The sequence below is a fragment of the Eucyclogobius newberryi genome, unplaced genomic scaffold (assembly GCF_026437365.1).
Source record: "Eucyclogobius newberryi isolate DKJ021-1_F unplaced genomic scaffold, fEucNew1.0.hap1 SCAF_2, whole genome shotgun sequence".
Lineage (NCBI taxonomy): Eukaryota > Metazoa > Chordata > Actinopteri > Gobiiformes > Gobiidae > Eucyclogobius > Eucyclogobius newberryi.
In genome coordinates, this window is record NW_027315834.1 from 2,163,041 (window position 1) to 2,180,908 (window position 17,868).

Below are 17,868 nucleotides of genomic sequence, written 5' to 3' on the forward strand. Positions count from 1 at the left end.
TGCATTGCTCAAAGTGCACAATGATATTGCCCGCTCTGTGGATGCCAAGCGCCCCGTTGTCCTCGTACTGTTAGATTTAACGGCAGCTTTTGATACAGTCGACCAGTCGGTTCTGTTCTCGTCTTAAAAACTCTGTATCTGTGGCACTCACATGGTTCAAGTCCTATTTGACCAACAGAAGTTTTTCGGTCATGATTGGGGACCTGTCCTCCTCTGCTGCCTCGCTGCTCTGTGGAGTGCCCCAGGGCTCCATTTTGGGCCCTGGGGCAAAAAAAAATGTGTTTCCGGTAATCCGGCCAACCTTTGGTATTCATTCATTCATTCATTCATTCATTCATTTTCAACCGCTTGTTCCCTTTCGGGGTCACGGGTGACTGGAGCCTATCCCAGTGACGTTGGGCCTTAGGCGGGGTACACCCTGGACAGTGGCCAACTCGTCGCAGGGCCAATCACCCGGCCAACCTGAATTTTAAAAAAAATAAAAAACGGACCTTAAACATTTTATCGCATATTTACTGGCCGTACGTTTCGAGAATGTCTAATTGTGAGAGAATCCAAAAGCTGCGGGAAAAAAATCATCTGTGGGGATCGTAAGATATGAAAATTGCTGCACTTTTGATCCGTTTTTGGTGCAGACTGGTGTCCACGTTTATCTCACCGGTTAGATTACCGGGACGGGACTTTTTGAACCAAAAACACTAGTCCGGCTTTGCTTGTGGGATAAAATCATATAAACGTTTCATGAGCAAACATCTTTCACAAAGGTGGTGCGAGTACAGCGCCAGATCAACTCGGGGAACCTCCTATAGAGGGCGCTGTTACCATCCTGCAGGAAAAGCAGAAGCTGCTCAATCTGCCAGAACACAAGCTAATGACTGACGCGCAAACGAGGTACAGTACTTTTGATCTGCCGTTTGTACTGTGCTCCTCTGGGCCGAGGTGAGAAGGAGCTGTGAACCTGATCAGAAGCTTTTGGAGGTGAGAAGGAGCTGTGGACCTGATCAGAAGCTTTTGGAGGTGAGAAGGAGCTGTGAACCTGATCAGAAGCTTTTGGAGGTGAGAAGGAGCTGTGGACCTGATCAGAAGCTTCTGGAGGTGAGAAGGAGCTGTGGACCTGATCAGAAGCTCCTGTGCAGCATGTTTAGACCAGGCCAATTGTTTGGCAAGAAACATACAATACTTTACTAGAATGTGTTCCTTATATTTCTCTTTGGATCAGTTGGCTGGTTATTAGAGCAGAATGGATTTATAAATAAGTGCTTTGTGGATAAACATGACATTTTCTTATCCAGAGTAAGAACATTACCCATTAAGACCCTTTTTTCAAAAATGTATGGAATACGTATCCTAACGAGGGAATTGTATTGGAATATTCATGTGTTGGGATAAGTATTGTATCGCGAGGGTCTTGGCAATACCCAGCCCTTGCCTATTGTGCCTATATCTTCTTCGGTGATTTTAGTCTTTATTGACAACAAAATGTATCCGAAAATAAGGCAGAGACGGACCAGGAGCAGAAATGACCAGGTTTACATAATACTACTAGACACAGTCATAATTAGAGAAACACGTGGACCTGTCAAATGCCTTTGAGGTAGCTTCAAGCAAGTTCAATAACTGACAGCAGAGTCTTTGAGAGAAAATAAGTTCTATATTTGATTGACACATTAAGGCTCATTTTAGGTATTTGGATGCAGCCACATTATTGTGGTGATTATGATTCCAATCATCCCTGTTCCTGGTCACATGATTCAGCTCTCAGTTCTCATTGGCTGCTGTTGAAGGCGTGTCTGTAAAAGACTTTGGCATTGGACAAATAGTCCATTCTGATGGAGGCCCCCAGGGCCTGAGCGCCCAGACTGGCCCCGCCCAGCGCTGAGGAGTACTGCAAGGTCAGGAGTCTGTAACCATGGAAACGACTTCTGAACTGCTCACGTGACGCTGCTTCACACAGCACCTCAGTGAAACCTGGACAGAGGAATAGTGAAGTTAAAGTAGTGCGGTTTCTCCAGGTGTTGGTGGAGGTGGTTGGGCAGAAGAAGAACTCAGTGGCTTCTTTATTTTAAAAGACAAGCCGACATTTGCCTGGGAGCTCCTCTACGGTCCAATCTGGATTTACATCAGTCTTTATAGTTGGTATCACCCCCCTTCACAAAAGGCAGATCCCACATTTGCCTGCCCTTTGACCTCTTAATGCTGACCAGCTATTCAGGTCTTTGCCAAACAGTATACCACCTGTTTTCTTGACCACTTTCCTGTTTTATGGTTAAGGAATAAAAGTTATGTCTTTGGCAGACACTTCTGGCTAGAAATGCTACATAGTGACTTCAATTATAGGCTAGAGTGATAGTGGTTGCTACGGCAATTGATTCGACACTAATGTAAATTCCTGTAAATTAATAGTATGGTTCAATGTTTGTGGATTTTTATTAAGGATATTTCTTTCAAAAATCTTCCGTAGTGATATAGGTCGTTACCATCTGACATCAAGACTCTGATTATGTTCTAATTATGTCAACACAACCTATTCATGAGTCCGACACACTCACTGTCACTGCCATCTTGAGGATGAAAGCCGTTGCATCAAAAGTCTCAAAACAAAGCATCCCCAAAGACCCCGTTTGTCCAGAAAAGTATGACTTTGGTCAGGAGGGACCAGTGGACTTACAGAAATCACTCCAGACTGAGGCTGAGCTGTTTGTTTCAGGGAGTTAGTAGCTGGCTAATGCTAGAGAACATATTATTGTTTGGCTATGCTGATATGGTTAGCCTTTTTTCTTTTTTCAAACTTCGAAAACAACAAAATGCATCCATTGTGTCCATGGCAGTGGTTTTGAAGCTCTGGCAACCACAATTACTCCAACAAAACAACAAAAGTGCAAGTTTTATGAAAAAAATGTGATACATTCTTGCTCTTTCTGAGATGAGAGGACATGTGTGAGATGAGAGGACATGTGTGAGATGAGAGGACATGTGTGAGATGAGAGGACATGTGTGAGATGAGAGGACATGTGTGAGATGAGAGGACATGTGTGAGATGAGAGGACATGTGTGAGATGAGAGGACATGTGTGAGATGAGAGGACATGTGTGAGATGAGAGGACATGTGTGAGATGAGAGGACATGTGTGAGATGAGAGGACATGTGTGAGATGAGAGGACATGTGTGAGATGAGAGGACATGTATGAGATGAGAGGACGTGTGTGAGATGAGAGGACATGTATGAGATGAGAGGACATGTGTGAGATGAGAGGACATGTATGAGATGAGAGGACGTGTGTGAGATGAGAGGACATGTATGAGATGAGAGGACATGTGTGAGATGAGAGGACATGTGTGAGATGAGAGGACATGTGTGAGATGAGAGGACATGTGTGAGATGAGAGGACATGTGTGAGATGAGAGGACATGTGTGAGATGAGAGGACATGTGTGAGATGAGAGGACATGTGTGAGATGAGAGGACCGGTATGAGATGAGAGGACATGTGTGAGATGAGAGGACATGTGTGAGATGAGAGGACATGTGTGAGATGAGAGGACATGTGTGAGATGAGAGGACATGTATGAGATGAGAGGACATGTGTGAGATGAGATGTGAGATGAGAGGACGTGTGTGAGATGAGAGGACATGTATGAGATGAGAGGACATGTGTGAGATGAGAGGACATGTATGAGATGAGAGGACATGTGTGAGATGAGAGGACATGTGTGAGATGAGAGGACATGTGTGAGATGAGAGGACATGTGTGAGATGAGAGGACATGTATGAGATGAGAGGACATGTGTGAGATGAGATGTGAGATGAGAGGACGTGTGTGAGATGAGAGGACATGTATGAGATGAGAGGACATGTGTGAGATGAGAGGACATGTATGAGATGAGAGGACATGTGTGAGATGAGATGTGAGATGAGAGGACATGTATGAGATGAGAGGACATGTGTGAGATGAGATGTGAGATGAGAGGACATGTATGAGATGAGAGGACATGTGTGAGATGAGAGGACATGTGTGAGATGAGAGGACATGTATGAGATGAGAGGACATGTATGAGATGAGAGGACATGTGTGAGATGAGAGGACATGTGTGAGATGAGAGGACATGTGTGAGATGAGAGGACATGTGTGAGATGAGAGGACATGTGTGAGATGAGAGGACATGTGTGAGATGAGAGGACATGTATGAGATGAGAGGACATGTGTGAGATGAGAGGACATGTGTGAGATGAGAGGACATGTGTGAGATGAGAGGACATGTGTGAGATGAGAGGACATGTATGAGATGAGATGTGAGATGAGAGGACATGTGTGAGATGAGAGGACATGTGTGAGATGAGAGGACATGTATGAGATGAGAGGACATGTGTGAGATGAGAGGACATGTGTGAGATGAGAGGACATGTATGAGATGAGAGGACATGTGTGAGATGAGAGGACATGTGTGAGATGAGAGGACATGTATGAGATGAGAGGACGTGTGTGAGATGAGAGGACATGTATGAGATGAGAGGACATGTGTGAGATGAGAGGACATGTGTGAGATGAGAGGACATGTGTGAGATGAGAGGACATGTGTGAGATGAGAGGACATGTGTGAGATGAGAGGACATGTGTGAGATGAGAGGACATGTGTGAGATGAGAGGACATGTGTGAGATGAGAGGACATGTGTGAGATGAGAGGACATGTGTGAGATGAGAGGACATGTGTGAGATGAGAGGACATGTATGAGATGAGAGGACGTGTGTGAGATGAGAGGACGTGTGTGAGATGAGAGGACATGTGTGAGATGAGAGGACATGTATGAGATGAGAGGACATGTGTGAGATGAGAGGACATGTGTGAGATGAGAGGACATGTATGAGATGAGAGGACATGTGTGAGATGAGAGGACATGTGTGAGATGAGAGGACATGTGTGAGATGAGAGGACATGTGTGAGATGAGAGGACATGTGTGAGATGAGAGGACATGTGTGAGATAAGAGGACATGTGTGAGATGAGAGGACATGTGTGAGATGAGAGGACATGTGTGAGATGAGAGGACATGTATGAGATGAGAGGACGTGTGTGAGATGAGAGGACATGTATGAGATGAGAGGACATGTGTGAGATGAGAGGACATGTATGAGATGAGAGGACGTGTGTGAGATGAGAGGACATGTATGAGATGAGAGGACATGTGTGAGATGAGGACATGTGTGAGATGAGAGGACATGTGTGAGATGAGAGGACATGTGTGAGATGAGAGGACATGTGTGAGATGAGAGGACATGTGTGAGATGAGAGGACATGTGTGAGATGAGAGGACATGTATGAGATGAGAGGACATGTGTGAGATGAGAGGACATGTGTGAGATGAGAGGACATGTGTGAGATGAGAGGACATGTATGAGATGAGAGGACATGTGTGAGATGAGAGGACATGTGTGAGATGAGAGGACATGTGTGAGATGAGAGGACATGTGTGAGATGAGAGGACATGTATGAGATGAGAAGACATGTGTGAGATGAGATGTGAGATGAGAGGACGTGTGTGAGATGAGAGGACATGTATGAGATGAGAGGACATGTGTGAGATGAGAGGACATGTATGAGATGAGAGGACATGTGTGAGATGAGAGGACATGTGTGAGATGAGAGGACATGTATGAGATGAGAGGACATGTGTGAGATGAGATGTGAGATGAGAGGACATGTGTGAGATAAGAGGACATGTGTGAGATGAGAGGACATGTGTGAGATGAGAGGACATGTGTGAGATGAGAGGACATGTATGAGATGAGAGGACGTGTGTGAGATGAGAGGACATGTATGAGATGAGAGGACATGTGTGAGATGAGAGGACATGTATGAGATGAGAGGACGTGTGTGAGATGAGAGGACATGTATGAGATGAGAGGACATGTGTGAGATGAGGACATGTGTGAGATGAGAGGACATGTGTGAGATGAGAGGACATGTGTGAGATGAGAGGACATGTGTGAGATGAGAGGACATGTGTGAGATGAGAGGACATGTGTGAGATGAGAGGACATGTATGAGATGAGAGGACATGTGTGAGATGAGAGGACATGTGTGAGATGAGAGGACATGTGTGAGATGAGAGGACATGTATGAGATGAGAGGACATGTGTGAGATGAGAGGACATGTGTGAGATGAGAGGACATGTGTGAGATGAGAGGACATGTGTGAGATGAGAGGACATGTATGAGATGAGAAGACATGTGTGAGATGAGATGTGAGATGAGAGGACGTGTGTGAGATGAGAGGACATGTATGAGATGAGAGGACATGTGTGAGATGAGAGGACATGTATGAGATGAGAGGACATGTGTGAGATGAGAGGACATGTATGAGATGAGAGGACATGTGTGAGATGAGATGTGAGATGAGAGGACATGTGTGAGATGAGAGGACATGTATGAGATGAGAGGACATGTGTGAGATGAGAGGACATGTGTGAGATGAGAGGACATGTGTGAGATGAGAGGACATGTATGAGATGAGAGGACATGTGTGAGATGAGATGTGAGATGAGAGGACATGTATGAGATGAGAGGACATGTGTGAGATGAGAGGACATGTGTGAGATGAGAGGACATGTATGAGATGAGAGGACATGTATGAGATGAGAGGACATGTGTGAGATGAGAGGACATGTGTGAGATGAGAGGACATGTGTGAGATGAGAGGACATGTGTGAGATGAGAGGACATGTGTGAGATGAGAGGACATGTATGAGATGAGAGGACATGTATGAGATGAGAGGACATGTGTGAGATGAGAGGACATGTATGAGATGAGATGTGAGATGAGAGGACATGTGTGAGATGAGAGGACATGTATGAGATGAGAGGACATGTGTGAGATGAGAGGACATGTATGAGATGAGAGGACATGTATGAGATGAGAGGACATGTGTGAGATGAGAGGACATGTATGAGATGAGAGGACATGTATGAGATGAGAGGACATGTGTGAGATGAGAGGACATGTGTGAGATGAGAGGACATGTGTGAGATGAGAGGACATGTGTGAGATGAGAGGACATGTATGAGATGAGGACATGTGTGAGATGAGAGGACATGTGTGAGATGAGAGGACATGTGTGAGATGAGAGGACATGTATGAGATGAGAGGACATGTGTGAGATGAGAGGACATGTATGAGATGAGAGGACATGTGTGAGATGAGAGGACATGTGTGAGATGAGAGGACATGTGTGAGATGAGAGGACATGTATGAGATGAGAGGACATGTGTGAGATGAGAGGACATGTATGAGATGAGAGGACATGTGTGAGATGAGATGTGAGATGAGAGGACGTGTGTGAGATGAGATGTGAGATGAGAGGACATGCGTGAGATGAGAGGACATGTATGAGATGAGAGGACATGTGTGAGATGAGAGGACATGTGTGAGATGAGAGGACATGTGTGAGATGAGAGGACATGTGTGAGATGAGAGGACATGTATGAGATGAGAGGACATGTGTGAGATGAGAGGACATGTGTGAGATGAGAGGACATGTGTGAGATGAGAGGACATGTGTGAGATGAGAGGACATGTATGAGATGAGAGGACATGTGTGAGATGAGATGTGAGATGAGAGGACGTGTGTGAGATGAGAGGACATGTGTGAGATGAGAGGACATGTATGAGATGAGAGGACATGTGTGAGATGAGAGGACATGTGTGAGATGAGAGGACATGTATGAGATGAGAGGACATGTGTGAGATGAGAGGACATGTATGAGATGAGAGGACATGTGTGAGATGAGAGGACATGTGTGAGATGAGAGGACATGTGTGAGATGAGAGGACATGTATGAGATGAGAGGACATGTGTGAGATGAGAGGACATGTGTGAGATGAGACGTGAGATGAGAGTGCAGCAGTACCTGGTCTGAGCAGGTCCCAGCTCTTCCACACTGACCCCTCACACAGGATGGGCAGCCCCAGCGGGTCGGTCAGCAGGCTCTGTCAGGGACGCATTGGTTATTGGCCCACGTTTCCTTCATCTCAAACTCACATAGAAAACAAAAGTTACGACTGTAACTATGGTTCTATGAATCCCGGATGACCGCCAGAGGCGGTGCATAAAGCACTGGATGATCATCCTTGCGCATACACAGGTCGAGAATTAATAACAAAAAATTCACCTTTGACCCCCGGTGGCTCACGTGAGTCTATATAGTCACGTGACACCAGGAGTTCAGTCCCTAGAAACCTTCTCGCAAAGCACGAGAATTCCGAGGGACGGATTCATAGAACCGTAGTTACAGTCATAACTTTCGTTCTATTTCATCCCTACTGACCGCCAGAGGCGGTGCATAAAGCACTGGATGACGAATACCAGCAGGGTCCCGCGGAATAGACAAAACTATACCTCAATGGGACGCAGAAGAGTGTTGCCGGAGAACCTCTTCCAGCGATTGTGGAGAAACCACATTCACTCTGTAGAATCTTACAAAGAACTATACTGGGGATGTCCAAGAGGCCACCGCTAAGATCGCATCCAAGGACACCCCGTTCATAGCGGCCCACGAAGTTGAGAGCCCCCTTGTGGAGTGGCACCTCACCCCGGAAGGCAACGGTCGACCTGTCGAGCATAGGCTTCCGTGATTACATCAACAATCCAGCGCACGAGACGCTGTTTGGACAGAGCCTGGCCCTTGCGCGGGCCGGCGTAACAAACAAACAGGCTCTCAGATTTGCGTATCAATGCTGTAGCACACACATATGCCTCAAGCGCACGGACAGGACACAGCTGTAAGGCGGCAGATCCCGCACCAAAACGTGCCAGTTGTACCGGCCGGTTGTGCCCCGCCGACAAAATCACCTTTGGAACGAAATCCATATTCGGCCAAAGGGAAACCCCAGAGTTGTCAGGGTGCCACCGAAAACGGGAGTCTGCCACGGACAAAGCCTGGAGCTCACTCATCTGCTTTGCCGAGGCCATCGCCAGAAGGAATGCAGTCTTCATTGACAGCCATTTAAGGTCAACCTGCGACAGAGGCTCAAATGGAGGGGATCGCAACGCCTCCAGCACCAGGGACAGGTTCCATGCCGGGACCACAGAACAGGCGGGCAGACGCAAACGCCGGGCACCCTTTAGAAAAAGGGAAATATCTTGGTTATGGCCAACCGAGCATCCATTCCACCCCACATGCCAACAAGAAATTGCGGCAATGTATACCTTCAGGGTAGATGGAGAGCGCCCCTGGCCAAGAAGCTCCTGCAGGAAAGCGAGCACCGTTGACACAGCACAATGCACTGGGTCCTCACCGCTTTTGCGACAACAGGCGTCAAACAGTTTCCACTTGCAGGAATACAGGCGATGGGTAGACTGAGCACAAGCATTGCTTATTGTGTTCCCAATCTCCCCGGCGTACCTCGAAAAGGTCAGGCCGGGCCCTGCAGCGGCCATACCCAGAGCTTCAGGCGCTCAGGATTGGGGTGCAGAATCTGACCCCCTAGTTGAGAGAGGAGATCCCGCCTGGGGGGGAGACGTCTCAGCAGAGCCTGCGCAGCAGAGGAAACCATGTCCTCCCCGGCCAAAACGGGGCCACTAGCAGGAGACTGTGGCCCTCCTGAAGGACCCTGAGAAGCGTCTGATGAATCAAGGGGAATGGGGGAAATGCATAGAGCATCGTCCTGGGCCAGTCGTGAGCCAGTGCGTCCTGACCCAGTGGGCTGGCCCTGTCCGCCAGCGAGAACCACTGAGGGCAGTGTTTCGCGTCGCGGGAGACAAAAAGATCCACCTGTGCCCTGCCGAAAGTCTCCCAAATGTCCCTCACCACCTCCGGGTGAAGCTGCCAGTCCCCCGGCAGCGGCCGATGGCGAGAAAGGAAGTCTGCGGACACATTCCGAACCCCCGGAATGTGAACAGCGCTCAAGGCGCAAGGCGCGGGGTAGCCCAAGTCAGGACCCCCTTGTGCAATCCTGAACAGGGTCACCGACCCAGTGTCGCCCTGGTGATTTATGTGAAAAACCACACTGGTGTTGTGGGACCGTACCATGACATGCCCATCGTCAGGCTGCAGCGGCGCCAGACAGGACCGGCAACACAGGGACTCCAGCATAATAGGACCGGAGCCAAATAGAGTCGGGTCGAGCGGGACGCCACTAGCGACTCTAAGATATAAAACCTCTACCCCGGTAAGAGGTGCGCAGCAGGGTCAGGTCGAGCGGGGAACGCCACTAATGACCCGCTATGTGAAGGAGACGCGCGGACCGGGACCAAAGTGAAGGCGTGCGCTGGACCGGGAGCCAAAGTGAAGGCGTGCGCTGGACCGGGAGCCAAAGTGAAGGCGTGCGCTGGACCAGGAGCCAAAGTGAAGGCGTGCGCTGGACCGGGAGCCAAAGTGAAGCCGTGCGCTGGACCGGGAGCCAAAGTGAAGCCGTGCGCTGGACCAGGAGCCAAAGTGAAGGCGTGCGCTGGACCAGGAGCCAAAGTGAAGGCGTACGCTGGACCAGGAGCCAAAGTGAAGGCGTGCGCTGGACCAGGAGCCAAAGTGAAGGCCTTACCTCAGCAGCCGCCGGCAGCACAGCCACTACATGTTTGGCCAGGACCCTCCCCGCCACAGTGAAGACGTGGGTGCAGAGGGCATCTCCTGCCAGCGCACCTGCAGACAACACGCATTTTAACTGGTGTCAGCTTCAGACATTACACAACAAGGAAAGTTAGGCAGGACTATGTACAATTTAAAGTACTTTTGAATCACTTGTTTCAAATGTTGAGATTTCTACCCAATTTTTTTTTACTTTTCAAGTCTACAAAAAAAATTGAATCAAGGGCGTTCTTCAAATTGGCCTCATCTTCAGAGTAGAATCTGTCTCACATCTTCAGGAAGAATGTTTTAGTTGCATTAAACTGAAACACAGATTCCCCATGTTTAGTCCTGACTATGGCACCAGCAGGAGGACGGTCCATGTTTAGTCCTGACTCTGGCACCAGCAGGAGGACGGTCCATGTTTAGTCCTGACTCTGGCACCAGCAGGAGGCCGCTCCATGTTTAGTCCTGACTCTGGCACCAGCAGGAGGCCGCTCCATGTTTAGTCCTGACTCTGGCACCAGCAGGAGGACGGTCCATGTTTAGTCCTGACTCTGGCACCAGCAGGAGGCCGGTCCATGTTTAGTCTTGACCCTGGCACCAGCAGAAGGTCATGGGTAGTTACATCCATTAATCAGAGTTCAAAATTTGGGGATTGGATTCGTGGGGAAAAAGAGAAATACATGCAGGGGGCATTTTTGTGGGATTGTAGCCAGGAACCACTAAGGAGAACTTTGGGGGGGCCCTTCATTAGGAATGGACTTCCCTCATATCTACGATCTTATCTATGATCATTTTTTTTATTTCGACAGACGTTTTTGGCATTAACCCTTTTGTTCATCTGTTTCTTGTTTCTGTGGTTCTTGACCAGAGATTTATAACATTTGAAAATGAACAGTGGCAAAATCAATGCTGCCAACCCAATGGCATCAGAAGTGTTACGAGTAGCATCTTTCAACATTAAATACTGAACCCACTGGTGCAGAGGGATCTGGACGACAGTCGACGGCAGGTGCCTCGACAGCCAGATGTCCGGGGAGAAAGAGCCTGAGCTTGTGCGGGAGGTTGAGCGACTAGATATAGTCGGCCTCACCTCCACGCACAGTTTGGGCTCCGGAACCATCTCCTCGAGAGGGGCTGGACGCTCCACTTCTCTGGTGTTGCCCGCGGGGAGAGGGCGGGCTGGTGTGGGCGGGGCTGGTGTGGGCTTATAGCCCCTCAGCTCAGCCGCCACGTGTTGGCGTTCACCCCGGTGGACGAGAGGGTCGCGTCCCTTCGCCTTTGGGTGGGGGACAGGTCTCTCACTGTTGTGTCGGCCTACGGGCCGAACAGCAGTGCAGAGTACCCGGCCTTCTTGGAGTCCTTGGGAGGAGTACTGGGGGACTTCAACACCCACGTGGGCAATGACAGTGACACCTGGAGAGGGGTGATTGGGAAGAACAGCTTCCCCGATCTGAACCCGAGCTGTGTTCAGTTATTGGACTTCTGTGCCACGGCTTGTCCATAACGAACACCATGTTCAAGCACAAGGGTGTTCATCAGTGCACATGGCACCAGGACACCCTAGGCCGGAGGTCAATGATCGACTTTGTTGTCATGTCATCTGACCTCCGGCCGCGTGTCTTGGACACTCGGGTGAAGAGAGGGGCAGAGTTGTCAACCAATCACCACCTGGTGGTGAGTTGGATCCGCTGGCGGAGGAGGAAGCCGGACAGACTTGGCAGACCCAAGCTCATTGTGAGGGTCTGTTGGGAACTTCTTGCGGAGCACTCTGTCAGTAGGGCTTTCAACTCGCGCTTCCGGGTGAGCTTCTCCCATGTCCCAGGGGAGGCTGGGGACATCGAGTCCGAGTGGACCATGTTCTCGACCTCCATTGTCAATGCGGCTGCTTGAAGCTGTGGTCGCAAGGTCTCAGGTGCCTGTCGCGGCGGCAACCCCTGAACCTGGTGGTGGACACTGGAAGTAAGGGATATCGTCAGGCTGAAGAAGGAGGCCTCTTTGGCTTGTAGGACTCCTGAGGCCATTGACAAGTATCGGCGGGCCAGGCGGGCCGTCGCAGAGTCAAAAACCCGGGGCTGGGAGGAGATTGGGGAGGCCATGGAGGAGAACTATTGGTCAACCTCAAGGAAATTCTGGCAAACTGTCCGGCGCCTCAGGAGAGGGAAGCAGAACGGTGCGGGGTGGAGACCTGCTGACCTCGACTGGGGATGTCGTCCGACGGTGGTAGGAATACTTTGAGGACCTCCTCATGGACTAACAGTCTGTTTGTGCTGCGTCTGTCCATGGAGCCTGCACCATACACCTCCCCTCAAGTGCCTATTTCAAGCCGGATTTGTCTCTCTCAGACTTCAGGGTCGTGGCCAGAGTAGTGCTTCTCATAAATGATTGTTTGTAATGTCCCTCCTCATTTGTGTGAATCAGTGTGATTCTGTTACCATTATTGTAAAATCATAAGTTTTCAACATGTTGGATATTTACGACTGTCACTTATGATTACCTTTACAACAGCCAGGATCTGTTGCTTAGTGACAGCTCCTACACTGCTGGAACAGCCAAGGACACAAGCACACAAGCTTTTTCATGCATCAGCAATCACACTGCCCCCTGTGGACTTTTTGGCTGTACAGACGAGCGCATGGAAAGGCAGCTCACACCGTCTGCTTCATATCCGCGTGTATATATTTTATTATGACGTTCAATCACGTAACACTTTTGTAGTGTTTCCAACCACCCACGAGACAAACAACTGCTTCAAAATGTGCTTATGTCTGTGGTCAGTACACAGATTTTGAATTCCTCGAGTGTGAAGCAATCCAAGTGTAAATGTCTGCTTCAATACACACCTTCAGACAGCTTTTTGCAGAAACCGGCAAAAAAGGACTTCTGGAAGTCTCTGTAGAGATGCGGCAACAGGTCGATCAGACTGCTCACCTGCACCACAGAGCACATCTAAGACATTTCACAAAGAACTGAAACCTGCCTGCTGTTGGAGAAGTTACCTTGAAGTACTCCTCCATGGCCCGCCTAACATGTGTGACATCATGAGGAGGCAGGGCCAGGTTGTCTTTGGCATCAAACACAGTCTTCACAGCCAGATGGGAAATCCAAAACGCTTAGAAGAAAAGCAGAACAGAACTGTTAGCCTTGGACTAGGAATGTCACGATTAACTGGTTTTTCAATCATCGCCATTATTTATGGCCTCCATAGGTTATTCGGCGGCGTGTGCGCACACGTGTCTTTGTGACTGGATAAACGCGCTGAGCGACCGCTCCGTTACACACGGAGGTCCACACATGGGGCAGAGCGAGGGACCGCGCGAGAGATAGAAAGATAGAAAGATAGAGCGAGAGAGGGTCTGTTTGTTGTTGGCGCGAGCCAAAGGAAAGTGACTTTCTCAAAGTTTCAAGCTCCTCCCCCGTTACCATGGAGCTTATCTCACTAATAAATGATATAATGCTTAAAATAACTGCAATGAGGGGACAATAAGGGTTGGCATTAGATCAGACCCCCACTGCCTCACGGAAGTCAGAATTGGCTCCAATATGGCGGCCCTCGATACGCTTCAGACGCTGGGTCAGGGCCAAGAGAGCGGATTTGGACCCAAGAGAGAAATGTATTGCCTGAGCTGTATCAGCAGGTTTGGCACTAGGTCATATAGGGAATTGGAAAGGAGTAAGTGACGACAATGCCCGTGACGACATGGCGAGGACGACATGGCGGGAGCCGGGCAGAAGTAAACAGGTGGTCGACCGTAGTAAACATGGCGAACGGTCCCGCTAATTCTGCTGATCCATCAATAATTTTCACTCTTGGGTCCAAACCTTAAGTTTACGATGCATTTGATGTGAACAAGGACCAAACAATGAGTTCCTGGCGGTGTTGTCTTGCTGAGAAACAATTTAAATGGGCGTGAATTGAATGTAAAACAAAGAATTGTGAAAATGTAAATCACATGGGTCTGGGTTTAACCCTAAACCCTAAACCCTGACCCTAACCTTAACTTTAACCCTAACCTTAACCCTTAACTCTAACCTTAACCCTAACCTTAACCCTTAACCCTAACCTTAACTTTAACCCTAACCTTAACCCTTAACTCTAACCTTAACCCTAACCTTAACCCTTAACCCTAACCTTAACCTTAACCCTAACCTTAAACCTTAACTCTAACCCTAACCTTAACCCTTAACTCTAACCTTAACCCTAACCTTAACCCTTAACTCTAACCTTAACCCTAACCTTAACCCTTAACTCTAACCTTAACCCTAACCTTAACCCTTAACTCTAACCTTAACCCTAACCTTAACCCTTAACTCTAACCTTAACCCTAACCCTAACCCTTAACTCTAACCTTAACCCTAACCTTAACCATTAACTCTAACCTTAACCCTAACCTTAACCCTTAACTCTAACCTTAACCCTAACCTTAAGCCTTAAACCTTAACTCTAACCCTAACCCTAACCCTTAACTCTAACCTTAACCCTAACCTTAACCCTTAACTCTAACCTTAACTCTAACCTTAACCCTAACCTTAAGCCTTAAACCTTAACTCTAACCCTAACCCTAACCCTTAACTCTAACCTTAACCCTAACCTTAACCCTTAACTCTAACCTTAACTCTAACCTTAACCCTAACCTTAAGCCTTAAACCTTAACTCTAACCCTAACCCTAACCCTTAACTCTAACCTTAACCCTAACCTTAACCCTTAACTCTAACCTTAACCCTAACCTTAACCCTTAACTCTAACCTTAACCCTAACCTTAACCCTTAACTCTAACCTTAACCCTAACCTTAACCCTTAACTCTAACCTTAACCCTAACCTTAACCCTTAACTCTAACCTTAACCTTAACCCTTAACTCTAACCCTAACCATAACCCTTAACCCCTAACCCTAAGTTTTAGGTTTACTTCGTTTGGCAAAAACTAGTTTATACCATGACTTTGTATAAGCAAAAGTGAAGCTAACTCATCCCAAAACAAACTAGACTGCAAAAATATTGTTAAACTTGAGATAATAAAGCTCCGTGCAGGAATCGAAACCCGAACGCTTTGCGCAAAGCCGTGTCTCTAACCAGGCCAGCAAGTCTGCTAAACTGAAGCTGCGAGACAGTAAATTTATTTCTCTCACTACCAGGTGTACCAAAACCGTGTAGCAAAATGGTGAGAATGGCCGCAAGAGCGCCGCCATCTTGGATTTCGTCACTTCCTTTCCAATTCCCTATATGACCTAGTTCCAACCGTATCAGCAGGACCGGTCTCGGTCACCGCCATGTTGGGGCCAGTAACTTCAATTTTGGTAACCGCCATATTGGAATTCTGACTTCTGTGAGGCCGCGGGGGTCTGATCTAATGCCAACCGGACAATAAGCATACATTTATATAATTTAATCAATTTGTGGTCATTATATATTTTTTATTTATTAATATGCTGTATTAAAGCCGTAACGGATGATTTTTCGGCGATTTGAGAACTGAAACGGAAGTGCACATGCCACTTCCCCGTGTGGACTGATACAACACACACGTGCGTTTGTTTATTAGCGCGACGGATCGCATCACATCTCTCGTCTCCCGTAGATTTCCGTCTTCTTCTGAGTCAGCTCGAACTGTCTTTCTCCGTCTTATTTTGTCCCGTACACTGAGGGAACTATATTACAATAATGATAATAATATAATAATATGTGGATTAGAAAAATGTGTATTGGCTTGGACTGGGGTTCATCTCCCTCCAGATGTCAATCAGTCCAATATTCTTCATTCATTTACGGTTATTTATTGCTCCTCCAGTGCCTCGAGTTTGACACGTCTAATACAGGGTGGACACAAAGATTCCAATCGCCGCCACAGATCAGGGTTCCCTCAGAGTGGTTTACATCTATGATATTAGTATAAGGTGATATCGCCCCCTGGTGGAGCACATTCAATATAATAAAGTCCATTCCATTAATAGGTCCTATCAAACAATATGATTTCCAGATTTGTTTCCTTCATATTCTGTCTCTCACAGTGGAAATGCACTTACGCATCGGCGCAGTGCAGAGATGCGCCTCATCCAGGACCCTTACACGTGCTGCTGATTTTACCCCCCAGTCTCCCGCTTGGATGTGAGGACACACAGCAACGCTCTGATTCAGATACTGTAGGAGCCAGGTCCAAATAGCAGGTGAAGAGAGTTTTGTTTTTTTCATTAGCGCGATGCACAAATTGCAGCAGGTATCCTTTAGCCTAGTATATTAACACAGAATATTAGCTTAGTGAGGCACAAAGGACTAATAATCCACTCAAATGTTGCACTTCTTGGTAAAAACGCCCCGTTTTGCATATTGATTCACTCCAAGGAGAAAAATCGCCCGCATCTTACAGACAAAGTTGACATTTGCGCCTCACTCAACTTCGCCTGACTTCTTCTCCACGTTTAGCACAGTTAGCTGTTTGGCACATAAGCAAATGCTTGATAAACAAGGCCCCAAGATTTTTACACTAAATTTATTTTTTTGGCTTCTTGAAATTGTGTCCAGGCAGAAAGTGCATATTTGGATGTGCTTCGTTTACATCATTTTCCAGAGGATTGCTCCTTCAACAAAAGCTTGTTCGATAGCGGACTAATCAAAATACAGGAAATAAAGAATGACATCCTCTCAACAATAAAAGGCAAGTACGTCTGCAAGTCTGTATTCAATGTTTTGGATAACAGATGGACTTGGCCACCAGAGGTTATCTACCACAAACAATTCAAAATGTCTTTGAATTTCTGCTATTTGCTGTTATAATGATCAGGTGCTTTTACACTTATTTAAAAGCAGTTATAGATATTAAAATAGGAGACTCCCACTGTTTTTACTGCCCTCACATAATCAGCAAATAACAATATGCAGTATATCTAGAAAATCATTTGCTGCACATTTCCTCATGTGTTTAGTAAAGAAAGACTATAAAGCCGCGTGTAACGGTAAGCCCATGTTATGTCAAGAAAATATTTACACTTGCCGAGAACTGCTTTTGATTGGTCAACAGAACAGTCGATCTCTTTTTGTGGCCAATCATGGTCTCTAATACTTATTTATATGTTTCAGAATATGTGGCCTCTAAAGTCCTCTGGGTGCATGTAAACGTGGAGAGTGTGGAGAGGCCGTACCTGAGCCCTCGTCACCCATCATGTGACCCCAGCCTCCACACCCCATCTGAGAGCCGTCTGGGTTCAGCAGCTTACAGTTGGAGCCAGTCCCAGAGATGAGCACCACACCTCCTGCGCACACACACACACACACACACACGCACGCACGCACACACACACACACACAGACAGAC

At 47.5% G+C, this 17,868-nt stretch overlaps 1 protein-coding gene across 2 annotated transcripts in view; it reads right to left on the reverse strand.

Moving 5' to 3' along the window:
* Positions 1–1,631: 1,631 nt before the first annotated feature.
* The window catches only part of nagk (N-acetylglucosamine kinase), a 24,763-nt gene continuing 8,526 nt past the window's right edge, over positions 1,632–17,868 (reverse strand). The window contains exons 5-10 of one of the 2 annotated variants that reach the window (XM_072454695.1): positions 17,696–17,806; positions 13,558–13,670; positions 13,402–13,489; positions 10,533–10,630; positions 7,904–7,982; positions 1,632–1,968 (exon numbers count right to left, since the gene is read on the reverse strand). In XM_072454695.1, coding sequence (XP_072310796.1) covers positions 1,766–1,968; positions 7,904–7,982; positions 10,533–10,630; positions 13,402–13,489; positions 13,558–13,670; positions 17,696–17,806 — 692 coding nt within the window. In that variant the 3' untranslated portion in view covers positions 1,632–1,765. The remainder of the gene's footprint in view (positions 1,969–7,903; positions 7,983–10,532; positions 10,631–13,401; positions 13,490–13,557; positions 13,671–17,695; positions 17,807–17,868) is intronic. The other variant, XM_072454696.1, reaches the window with a different exon arrangement.